At 39.0% G+C, this 13,276-nt stretch overlaps 1 protein-coding gene across 1 annotated transcript in view; it reads right to left on the reverse strand.

Moving 5' to 3' along the window:
• Nucleotides 1-802: 802 nt before the first annotated feature.
• The window catches only part of tyw1 (tRNA-yW synthesizing protein 1 homolog), a 40,079-nt gene continuing 27,605 nt past the window's right edge, over nt 803-13,276 (reverse strand). The window contains exons 14-16 of the mRNA XM_079480731.1: nt 12,479-12,589; nt 7,630-7,797; nt 803-1,294 (exon numbers count right to left, since the gene is read on the reverse strand). Coding sequence (XP_079336857.1) covers nt 1,073-1,294; nt 7,630-7,797; nt 12,479-12,589 — 501 coding nt within the window. The 3' untranslated portion in view covers nt 803-1,072. The remainder of the gene's footprint in view (nt 1,295-7,629; nt 7,798-12,478; nt 12,590-13,276) is intronic.

A 13,276-nucleotide genomic window follows, 5' to 3' on the forward strand; every position in this document is an offset into this window, starting at 1 on the left:
TCAACACAAAATAGCTGGTTGACACGGATCTGAACAGTGCAAGCTAGCAGGCACCTCAGAGACTGGTCAGGCTTTAATATTCCACCCATCATCCTTCAGACACGAGCAAAGATTTCAGCTCTCTTCAGCAGTCGAGCTCAGAAACCGCATGTGACCTAGTTCACTCAGCATCAAGCAGATTTCACGCACAATAATAATCAAACGCCCCTTGAAACAGCATGAAGACAACCCAAAAGCAGGAACAAATTCAATAGTCTGATCCATTCCTTAATAGAAAAAGGCTGCGCTTACAAAATCAATATAATCCAAGGACACCCAGCATTTTATAAAACCAATATTTCATGTGACACTCGACTTTGAATCACTGCCAAAGGTGTGTAAAGTCAAGAAAAAAGAGAAGAACATTGTCTTTCATTTCAAAATGGTTTTAAATTAGATGTTTATGGGGAAGTTTCGGATTAATTTTCTAAGTTATGATTAGGTTTTCAGCTGTATCATCACCCTACAGTAGCTTTAACCACCAGCTCCATTTTCTCCCCATCAGCCCTCTAGAACTGAACAACACACATATCACAGTTTGTGGTGACATGTTCATTAACGTTTGCAACCACGGTTATATTTTTCATTGCTGTTATTTTCTCATTTGGTCTTTAAATCTACACTCTGAAGCTTTAAATGATAACACTGACCTCTAAAAGACAAGCCAATGCCGATACTTTGTATCTTAATAAGTCCACTCAGGAAAAAGGTGAGAACAGGCCACAGAAAAAGATCGTTAAACAAAACAAAACTGGTGAGAACTGGACTTAAGAGAGAAATTCTTTATTAAACCTTGACCGCATTTAAAACTAAAAGAGCTAACATTTATTAAAACAGCATGATAATGTTTTACGTTGTAGATATGCTCTTCGCTACTGGATTGCTAAGCAAATCCCAAGAGAGCAAACCCAGCCTTGCCTTTATTAATAAAAACAAATGGTCTTAATCTGGAACAGACAGGTTCACATACAGTACATTCAAACACACACCTCCCCCTACAGAATGCATGAGAGAAAAGCATGAGTATTCAACATCAGCACCCCGAGATATCTTTGGTTTTGTTCTTTCTCTGAAACCGTGTGTCCGAAGGTTCAAACCCTCTCTCTTTTGCCCCAAAAAGGGCCCAGCTGGGGGTCTTGGCCATATAGTCCATAGCTGAGAAGGTCTTGGTGCCTCCACTTTCCTCGTATTCCTGAATGAGTTCTTGGAATCGCTCGTAGTCGATCCACGTCCACCACTCTCCATCCACTTTGAACTGCATAAACAAGAGAAGAGAGCAAGTGAACACCAAACACACATACACAGGTGAGACTTGAAATGGGTATTGCCACACGGCAGGTGTCCAGTTTGATTATTAAGGCCTGACTGTGTTTTTCAGATAGACTGCCAACTGGGCAAAGTTCTGTCACTTGAGTGAAACAGGAAGAGCGCAATGAAAGGGCTTTTAGAGCACACTGAACTGTTTTTATTTCAAGACAAATAGTCTGGTAGTCAAAATAATTATAAAAAAGAAAGGTGAAACTTTGGACCTGTTCAAAAAAACCATCTCCGCTGTGCCCACATAATTGGACATGGACTGTTAGCTGGGGTCGCAGCGCAGACTTCACAAAATACATCGAGAGTGCACTGCACCGAGCTCACTGGCAACTTTATGAATCATGAAATAACAACTGGGACACTGTGCTGTCTCACAGGGCCTGATGCCAAAACACACTTAAGAGGAACTCGCAGATTTGCAATGAACCATGAAATCCACAGGACTGTAGGACTTCCCATTTGTTGTTTTATGATCCCAAGAGATGCTCACGAGGGTCCGCTTTGCTGCCATCATGCACCCTTGTGCCTGCGCTGGGATTTAGGGTAGCGTTAGACATAAAGCCGTGCAATACATGACAAGTCAACAGTTATACAATTGTAAATTGTAACATTTCAAAACAGTAGAATTTACATTTTTGAGTAAACTATCCCTTTAACCTTCAGTTTGAATCCCTCACCCCAAATCTAGACTGTCAAGCTCTGGTTCTATCGGAGTGTGTAGACAGAGCTTTCATTTCTTTCCTATACATTACATTCATTATGATCCGTGACTTTAAAACAAAGTAGTAAAGAGTGCTGGTGGGGAGCTGCAGTGATTACATTTCACACACATCGCTGTGCTCCACGCTCAGCACACTCCTTTTCACCTCCTCTTTCCAAACGCCTGTCGTTCCATAACTTTCATTTTGTCCCAAAATCAATTTAGGTGAAAAAGAGAACTTGCTGAGGTGTTTTTTTTCTAAGCCCCTGATTGGTTTGTTGGGGGTCAGGGGAAAGCATTTTGGAGTGGAAGACATTATTGAAGTTTGAATCGAGTATGACTCTTACAAGGATAATGTGCTTTCTAAGTGAGCAAAAAACAGATATGGAATAAGCAGTCATAAACGTTTAGACAGCAGTTGTGCTTGCCTCATGCATTCATCTATTTAAAGGTGCTGTGTTAAAATGTTTCGAGGATCTATTTAGAGAAATGCAATATAATATACATAACTATGTCTTCAGAGGTGTATGAAGACCTTACACAATGAAGCTTTATATTTGTATTTATTGTTTATAGTAGCAATATATATCTAGGTACACCACCGGCCCCCTTACATGGAATTCACAATGTTGTTTCTACAGTAGCCCTAAGTGGACAAACTGCTCTACAGAATGCTTTTCGTAAATACGTTCTGCAAAGAAGCAAAATCGAGACGACAACAAGTTCCATGTCAGCCACCGTAGTGCTTCTAAAGTGAGCCGTTTAGTTGCAATTCATGACCTCACCGCTAGATGCCGCTAAATTTCATAGACTCGACCTATAGAAATGTAATTTTAAACCACAAAGGAAACATCTGGATTTGTTGTACTTCCAGAGCCTCTTGTCTATTTTATTGAGGAAAAACAGAGACGGCTAACAGAGTTGTCAAGAGTAAAGTAGACACTTGATGTCTAAATTGTACAGTCTCAGTTGCTGAAATCAGCCTGTTGGCACAGAAAAGCACTTGGCACTTGTGCAACACAAAATTCCACTGTAAAATTTCAAGGTCCCCACTTTCTGCCATTCTAAGCATCGCAAGTTTGAGCTCATGCTACATTACCTGCTCACCTGAAGCTACCTGGAGGCTACCTGGATCCGTTCGTCTTGCAAGCAGTTCAGTCCCCATGGGACTTCTCTTCCTCAACCGTACGTTTTCATTACAGAGTCATTTCTGAGGTGAAACAGCCCCCTTACAGATACTCAGCAGTCAGTAAATGTGGACTCCCACGGGGCTCAGCTTAGCTCATCGCTGCAGGAAGGCAACTGATCCATCCTCAACCTCTTGTGAAACATCTTCCTCTTTCTGAGATTCTTGCACACACGCGGTTCAGCTCAGTGTTTTAGTTACTAATATACAGACAGCAGTGTAAAGAAGAACAATAGCAAAGGTAACTTACAGTAGGTAAGGTTTGAAAATATTAATGATATCAAACATCTCTTCCTTAGAATGTCCTTACTCTTTCCAAGATTGTTGGAAAGTCAGATGTAATTTAGCGATATATTACATAACAGAGTTCCTGGAGCTTTTTGCTGCCTTAGGGGAGATTCATATCTTGTGTCTTTTGCATTACTTAAAATGTAGACGCATGCAAATAGGGAGCGACAAACAGATTTTTCTAGGGGCGTCGGCGCCATGGTAATACAGCTCCGTAGCCAGCCTATTGAAAGGGGAGGTTCTTTTTTTTTTAAATGGACCATTTGCAGATTTTTCTCCTCCTTTTGTATTTAATTATGAGGTTCAAATACTTCATTTTGGTGACCTTTATGCACTAATTTCTGCTGGATTAGCTTGTCTGCTGGTATTTTAACCAGCACGCTTTTTGATGCACTTAAAATATGTATTGCATTGTTGTCAACTTGCTTCCTCAAGTAACACTTTTGTCAGTCCATACACAGTTCATAAGTTTAAAGCCCTCACTAACAACAGAATAGATTTAATGAACTTTACTGAAATATTAATAATAATTATTCTCATCATCATTTCTTGACTCTCTGTCAATGCCTCTTTGCTATGTTTTATTATTGTAATTACGCTACGTTTATATGGCTATTATATTGTAGACCAGATGTGAAATTCGCTTACAGCTGCGAATTCGCGTCATGGGAGGGGCTTCTGACGCTCGTTCACGGCCCTACTAGAGCAAGCTCCTGGTTGGTTGACGTGGCGTTTTTCAATTCTCGCGAATTTGAAACAGCAACCCAGAAATTTGTCACAAGCATTGATTAAAACAATGATGACAATAATCACATGAAAAAAATCAACTTAAATTCTGGACCTTTGGCATTGAGGGGGGGTTCGGGTGCCTATGGGCTTGTAATAGTTAAACTTTTCTGAGTCATTTGACTAGAGAAAGTGGCACGGCTTATTTTAGCACCATCTATTGGTGAGGTTGCGAACTGCATCCAACAGCTCACGCCCGTAGCTTTCAAAGCACTAATGGCGGCTGACACAGGACTACGTCGTTATCAAAAAATCACTTATTTGCTGAAGGAGATTATGTATTTGCAAAATGTAGAGCAGTTCGTCCATTTAGAGCTACTGTAGAAACAACTTGTAGAATTCCATGCAAGGAGACTCGCTGTGTATGTAGATAGAAATTACATAATGAAGCGTTGTATATTACCTTAGAATTAGTTAAGTCTTTATACACATCTGAACACATAGTTATGTATATCATATTGAATTTCATTCAACAGATCCTCCTTAATTTTACACATTACACCTTTAGATTTTTGAATATCAAATTATGTTCCCAGACAGGGCTACTGAAATTTTAACTGGCAGACCTTTTATTTTGGGAATGTGAGATTATCCACGTCTGCCAAGTCAACAGATGGCCGTGCCTTCGAGAGTGCTATCTGAGGATCCATTCATTTGCAAAATTGCATCCGCGCAGTTAACAGGGAGAACTAAGCAAACCAGGCAACTATGAAAATGTGATCGGAGCCAGATTGCAGTGTCTCTTTTCTTCCCTTGGCTAGCATGATGTGCTGTGGGGTGTCTGCACTCATTTCTTCCAAAGAATCTACTAAGCAACCCCCTGACATCTGCAGTAACTACGAGACCCTCAGGTCTTTAAAGTAAAAATGTATGGGTTTGTATTTTGTTTTCTGTGAAGCTCCTTAAAGTTTCTGATGACATTTTAGTTTTCAGAATTTAACAATGGGGGCAAATAAATACTGAAATAGAGCCATGCTAACTTCATGGTAACATAAGCTGTCAACATCATTCGTTTGGTACGCCACAGATAAAAGTTGGAATGTTTGCAACCCTGAAATAAGAAAAACTAATACTGTGGGTGGTCCAAAAAAGTCCAAAAATGAAATACTGCTTTCTTATTATGGGACCAATAGGCCTCTTTAGTACTCTTGTAAGTCATGGCCGAGACCGACAAAGGGCGAGAGTGTCCCTATGCGGTCGGCGGTGACGCTGTGAGAAATGACTTTTCATATCAAGTTCAATGGCTTTTCATGAGCTGTCCATCATAGGCAGCGTAGAGAGTTATTTTACATGCATGAGGTAGGACAAAAACCCTGAAGCGAAGCAGCCCACTGTACCTCTGGGAGTCAAGGTTTTATTTGAATTTCTATAGAACCAGAAGGGTCGGATCACTGAATTAGCTTGAGAATCTGCTATAACAAGCAAATACTATTAAACTAATGATATTTTTGTGACTTTAAATGTGATTTATCTAACTCAAAAAATATGTTATTATATTGTACTCTATGTAAATAATTCATCTTTCAATCTTATTTAAAAAAAAATTGCAAATGTGAAAAATTGCAATAGAAAAATTATGTGGTGATACCTCTCATTTTTTTATATTTTCAGTATTTGTTTTTCAAAACATGAAAGTGATTCATGCACTATTAACATTATTAAAACGGCTAAATACGCTGTATTATTCATACCACACCAGTACATGGTGATGTAACTTTGTTAAAAAGACAACATGCCTGCGCACATACTGTTTGCATTTTTCCAAAATACGTTGAATACAAACAATCAAGTTGGTAAAAGCGTCTGGGTACAGATGTGGTTGGTTTGTTACTACAGGTGAGGTGACCCTGGAAAATGAAGCTGCAAAGTGTTAGGAAAGTAATCGTGCACGCCTACAGACTAAACATTCGTGTCCATGGCATCACCGTTTTAACAAATTTGTGTTTTTTGTAGCTGGCATGGGGGTGATAATGGCATTGTTTTGACAAATATGCACTTTTCAACCCAAGTATCAGGCCCCCAAAATTCCATCTTCACATAAATGGACAGCTAAACAACATCAAATATTTTCCTTACCCGCCAACCCAAAAATGAAAATCTTATCATAACTGAATCAGCTTCGAGTTGTTTCATAATCTTTAGAAGTTCCTTTGTTAAGATGAACACAGAGAAAGATATTTGGAAGTTGGTAATTTGTCATTGGCAGGGAAAGAGTTAAAGGCTCAAATAAAAATAGAGGATAAAACAATGCAAAAAGTATCTTCATCCAAAAAACCACACTTGTGCAACAACTCTGAATATACACCTTCATTAGCTCCTCTAATGGCACTCCACCCTCAAAGGTCTCTCATTCAACATCCACCAACAACTATGAACATGTCTCTCTGCTGCCATGTTTGAGGGTTTGAGTGGAGGTTGCTCTGGGCACATGCACCAAGAGTAAGATTCTCCACTGCTTGTGCTCATCTGGAGCTGTCATTTGTGCAGCTCAGCGACGAGTGCTTTTAAAGAAGGTAAACAGGTGGACCCGTGCAATTAGTGTCACACATACAGCTCTCCATGCCCGAGAAAGAGCGGAGGATGAACTAATGGGATACTTTAAAATATAAATGTTCAATATGAAGGATGTAAATAGCACAGAAATGGAAAATGTAATATAGGCTCAGTATGAATGTGTAAAACAAAAATACTTAATACAAAATACTATTTTGAGTTAACATGGACAAGTATAAAAGTGTACGATGGCCTTTCCTTAATAAAACAATATAACCAGAGCAAACAGGCTGAAGCTTGGATCGAGATGTTTTTCAGCCGGGCAAACAAATGAGAACAGTTTGTCATCACAGCAAAGTAATACTCCACTGGGTGCAACTGTTTCTGTCAGAAGAGAAAAACATTCGCACTACAATCACATGCAGAAACGTATGGTACTTGATTCTGGAATACAAACAGCAAATCATAAAAAGGATACTGAAGCGCCATATAACACTCGCACATAAATATGTTTTTTGTTTGCGAGGGTGCCGGTACGGGCTCGCTGCCCACGCAAACCATTAGAGAAGCTGTCACAAGAAACGAACGTTAAACGAAAAGAACGACTAGCCTGTGTCAGGAGATGGAATAAAACACAGGAAGGAAGGATCTAACCCTTCACCCGACCGGCAGTTTAATGCAAACCCATATCAACGCTTTCACTTCAAATGACATTTACAGAAAATGGCATCGTTTTTCTTAACAGCTTTGAGTGTATGCCATGGAAATGACAAGTATGAGCTCTGTTTCCCTGAAACTCTAAGAGTGGATGTAAGGTCACCTTGTGATGCGAGAGCAGCAGACAGTTGGAGTGCTCGTGTTCGCAGGCGATCTCGTAGTCTGGGAGCAGGTTGGCCAACTGCTGCACGAAATGGATGACCTCCTCGTGCCAAGGGACATTGGCCATGGTCAGGCTGCTGGCCGAGCTCTCGCCGCAATACGTCACTCCCTGGAGGAACACCAAAACATAGACAAGCTAAAAACATAGCATTAAAGAAAAGAGTTCAGAATCTGGGATTTGATGGAATATGTATTGAAAGCCATTGGAAAATGATGATTTCTTGATAACCGTTCTGTATTGTAAGAAAATGCTTTTTACAATTCACTCATTTCAAAGCGTTTGAGAGATAACTGCAAAAGTAGAGACACAAAGACAAACAGTCCAAGGACAAGGTGGCACGTGGAGGCCGGTTCATTTTTTCTATGGATGATTGGAGACTGAGAAAACCAAATTATTTCATTCAACACCCACTCTCTCACACACACACAGCCACAGCAGAATGAACAAACCTGTTCTTTACCGTTCGTCATGAATTCTGATTGGATATTGAAACAAACTAGTGTCAAATCAGGTTACACGGTTTATACTCGCGTGTGAGCAAAAATGACTGGAAACAGTGACCGGTGGATGAAAACAAGACTCATACAAACAGCTTGCCAATGTTTCGTTGGTCTAGGCGTGTGTAGGTGTTGGTGAACTGCTGAAAAAACATTACTCATTCTGTGATACTGAAAGCCCATTCGGCTTGATCCCATTTCACCCTTCATAACTCTTAAGCTGTTAGGACTCTATTAAGCCGGACAATCAATAGATGAACATCTCTGCACGATCGATAGAAAGGGAACCAATCACGCGCTTGAAATTGGGGTTGATGTTTGGTAACGGAGCACCGAGGACTGAATTGGTTTAGAGATGAACAACAAACACAGCACATGGGCGTAAAAAGAAATACTGAGTATATGGCAACCAGAAAATGTGGCAACAAATGGAGCACAATTAATTCTAATGAATGCAAATACTGTGAAATAATTCAAGATGTTAATCGCAAGGGCTTTTATGTAACGAAAACCTTTGCCTTGATTCATACAGAATTAATGTTAACGCATAATAGTCTTTTCAGGTGTAACTTTGAAAAGGTAAGTATGATGTTTTGTAACTATGGATACAGAGCACATTCGACTGATGATAAAGGTATATTATGTGCCAATATAATGCATTACATATGCAAGCCTCATTATAAAAAAACTGAACCTATTTAAACGACAAGCGCTTATTCAGTATATAGAGAAGACAGTGGAATAGAAGGACAGTTGGGGAATGACTGATATCTCAGACCTGGCACAGAATAAATGAGCCCGGCTTTTATCTGGCTTCTCTGTAACCGTACAGAATAATGATCACCTTCAGAAATGGCCTGATAAATCAATGGGGTGAGATCAATGAGGGCGTTTCTTCAGCGTGCACATACCACCTAACAACGCTATAGATTTTGCTACAACAGGCTAGTGACACTACAAAGACCATGACAAAGATAAGTGCTTACACCCCAATAAAACTGAACAGAAACAAATCTGCCATTACAGAAATAGCAAAATGGAACCAAACAAAACGTATTGAGATGAGAGTCTGACTGTAGTTTGTACTGTGTTTAGCAGTCTAACCTCTCGGATGACCTTAGCAGATATCACTGCAAGCTGAGCACCGGCGCTTCATCTTTGTGTCAGGGCGTAACGGATTCTCTCTAATCCAGCTGGAATCATGATTTTATCAATAACTGCCCAAAGGGTAAGATTCCTTACTACTTAAGTGTTAGCTGGACAATTTAATAGGTCAGAGCAGCATTCTCTGGTAATATTACATTTCACGCAGCTTCACTGATAACATATATTTTGTTAATTGTCAGTTTATGAATGCATAGGAAAAGAAAGAGACGTGGGAGGAAGAAAGAATGAAAGAACGAGGGAAAGATGGATAGAAAAAAGAAAGCGAAAGTAAGAAAGAAAAGAAACAGTATAGTGAAGCACAGAATAATGTTCATTTACTGTAAGTGTTAATACGCAGCAGTCATAACTTTTATTAAAGAAGTATTATTTTGTTCCTTCACAATGTTGAAATTGGTGGTTGTTGGGTTTAACACATTTTAACGCAAAGAAGTTTGCTTCTTGTGTATTCCATCAAGTTTGGTGAATCAAGACAAGAGTTTTGCTAAGCTGCGCAATACACTGGGCAGCACACATCGGATGCATATACAGTGCAGTGATGTAGTCAAAGTGAAAGTGACCTATTTGTCAGATATGGTGACCAAACTGATCTATGGATTTTCTTTGTGAAAAAAAGGATACCTCATCTTAAGGATAGCCATCTTAAGCTAAATATAAATTGTCAAGCAAATTGTTTAGGCTGTTTAGTGCAAATATACGGAGCCTCAATACAAAATACAACGGAAAAGCGAATTTTGAATTAAATGAATTAATGAATTTTGAATTAAATTTGAATTAATGCAAATATGCTAAATAAACCACCAGGAGATGCTGACATTAGATATTATTTTACTAGAATAATTGGATTTATTATATAAAACACCATGTAGTGTGTTTTACCCTTTCTTGGGTTTTTCGTTTTTCCCCTGTAAAGCTGCTTTGGAACAATGCAAATTGTGAAAGGCGCTATATAAATAAAATTGAATTGAATTGAATTGAATAAAAGAAGTATATGCATCCGCTGCGTGCTGTCTTTTTTGGAATGAACGAAAAATGAAATGGCTCCAATTTCTCACTCCTGTTTGTTTAATTTCAAACTGAAAGGCAAATGACCAAAAGATACATGGACCTTTTACTCTTTCATTACTTCTTACAAAAGATAACACATTGTGTTGTAGTAGAGCAGCTGTCAGGCGCTGAAATAAGCTTCGGGTCGAGCTGCACTCCTTCAAAATACCTCAACACCTTCATAACTCACACGCACACTGAACTTCATTACTCCTCACGGAAATCACTGCTCTCCTCCACCACCACAAAACTGACCCAGCACACACAACACAATCCTGCCACTGATGTTGCTTTGATGACCGACCCACTAGAGTGCCATAGAGGAAAATAAGATGTCAAGACGCTCAATGCTCGACTAAATATACAGCCATGTCTAATGGAGATGACACGAGTAAGGCATCCTTTATTTAAAGCATTGTTAAGGGTTTTTGAATAAACTCTTTTTTGATATGTAAACATTTTTTCGATTTTAAAATACATACAAAGAAACAACTTAAATATTTATTTAATCAGCATTTCGAGATATATATGTGTCCATTCTAGTCTTGCGTCTGTTGAACTTCAACCAAAATCAAACCTCAGGAGTGACAAAGTCATCCAAACAGCAAACTGACAGCATGACAAGACACAAGGTTATAAAAATTATTGTGAACTTTTCCTAAATACATGTACAAATACTACTGTTGTATTGCTTAAAAGTGAACATGAACTTTTTTTTGCTGTATTAAAAAAATACAGATCATATTTTCAGTTATTGTGACCTGTTTCTCCAGTTTTCATTTCCTGAAAATAAATGCTAATAAAAAAAATATTTTGGGAGAAATACTGTTAGCTGTTCACATAAATGATGAAATTATTAATTTTACCTAAACATATAAATAGTACATTCAGAAAAACTGAAAATAACATTGAAATGGTCTATTACTTTTTCCTGTGGCTGTTTATTAAATGCTCTCTTCGGATGAAAGGTAAATAAATACATGTTAAAGGAATAGTTCACCAAAAAGCGTTGATTGTTTCGAATCATTCTTTCAAAAAGGGCAAAGAAAGAGAAATGATGGAAACATGGCTGGTCTTAAAACTTAATCGTACCATCTCACGATTGAGGACTGTGGATCGAGAACTAATGCATCTGTATGTTGCTGTAATGACATGAGAAATATGTTTTATTTGCCGTGTTAAAAACTAAATCACTTCATAACTGATTTCTGGAGTCAGCAAATGTCAACATTTGCAGTGGGCCATCTGCAATACGCAAAACATAAAAAACAACCCTTCTTTTGTGGATGACTGATGGCACATTCAGGAAGGTCACATGTGCACCAGCTTGGCCCATTGCAATCCTTATAAAAAACCCATCAGGCAAACGGCTTGAACAAATCACTTCAATCTCTCGCTCGGATGTGACGTGGAAACAAAGTACAAGAGGACTGCACAGTATTGTCCAGAGGTGACAAACTGTTAGATAGGTTCTAGAAAGCAGGTTTAGAGTATCAGAGAGACCTCCTCTGTTTAGATAAATTGTGTGATTTATCCTGCCACTACTCATGGCCTTTATTTTATCCCACAAAAGAATGCGTAAATCCTCGCCTTCTGTGGTCTATCAAAGAGGGCGATTATTGTTGCTAGGTAACAGGATGCCGGCTTTACTTTGGAGTGGCTCTGCATTGAATGTGAATGCGCTGAGGCAGACTCCCTACGGGCCAGGTGCTCATAGATCACATGACTGGCTGTTGACTCGTAATGAGATTATGGACATTCACGTTAACAGACATCCTGAAGAGTTCAAAAGTTTTAAAAACAGCCATCATTGTTTCAACAATTCATTCAGTATCTCCTCCAAAACGCAAACACGCACACATCCATTTGAGTTCATCTTATCAGAGATAACAATCAATCCGTTGAGGATCTACTAAGCGAAGGCATTACAACACAGATTGAATGAAATGAGCCTGATCATTACTGTGGTTTACTACAAAAGGATCAGGAGAAAATTAAGAAAGCTTCACCAATTAAACCCGTAAGGGTCCATAGACCGGCATTAGCTGTGATGTGCACGATTACGCAGGCGCGAAGCATACCTTGACCTCAATGAAGTCTGGCTGGCCGAGGGCAATGAGATCAGCGTAGGCTTTAAGCTCATCGACATTCCAGGCCTTGACCAGAGTCAGTCTGTACACGGTCCGCTGTTTCTGAAGACGAAAAGACAAAGAGTTTAATGTTAAACAAGCAGCACAGCCAATTTAATCACATTAATCCGAAATTCATTTAACTTCTTAATGTGATTGATGTTTCGAGTAAAATGTGATATTTCTGAGGAAAAGACACCCGTTGGTTGAAACTGTAGTTTAGTAAAGTATGGTGGTAGTCGAGCAAGCTTGATGGCTTTTTTTCTCTTTTGAGTTATGGAGCTGTTGTGCTCGAGTGCAGGTCGAACCTGCAGCAATTCCAGCCGCTCCTTTCCCTTTCAATTTACCAACACCTTAGTTTTTTATTTTGTACACATATGACCCTCAGAGGAAATATATCCTGTACCTGTCAGATAGTTTGTCACTAGTGTCTGTTGTCAGTTTTGTGCGTTCAGTCAGATGAATGTCACAAAATGAGTATTTTACCACACATTTTAGTTCAGGAACAAGACGTTTCTGATGTTAATAATTAATAGTAAAAAAGAATAGGCATGGCTTATACACTGACAATTCATAGGATGATGAATAAGGGCCATCACATACAATATCTTAATAGGAGGTTGGATTAATGAATGTACTTAATGAAAATTAAACAAGTGCAAGTGAAAATAAATGCTGAAATTTACTCCGCTTAGTTTGATGAAAAATGCTAATACTTCCAAACATACAAAGGCATTTATCAAGACGCTT

Source organism: Barbatula barbatula, assembly GCF_947034865.1.
Source record: "Barbatula barbatula genome assembly, chromosome: 19".
In the NCBI taxonomy this organism is placed as follows: Eukaryota; Metazoa; Chordata; class Actinopteri; order Cypriniformes; family Nemacheilidae; genus Barbatula; species Barbatula barbatula.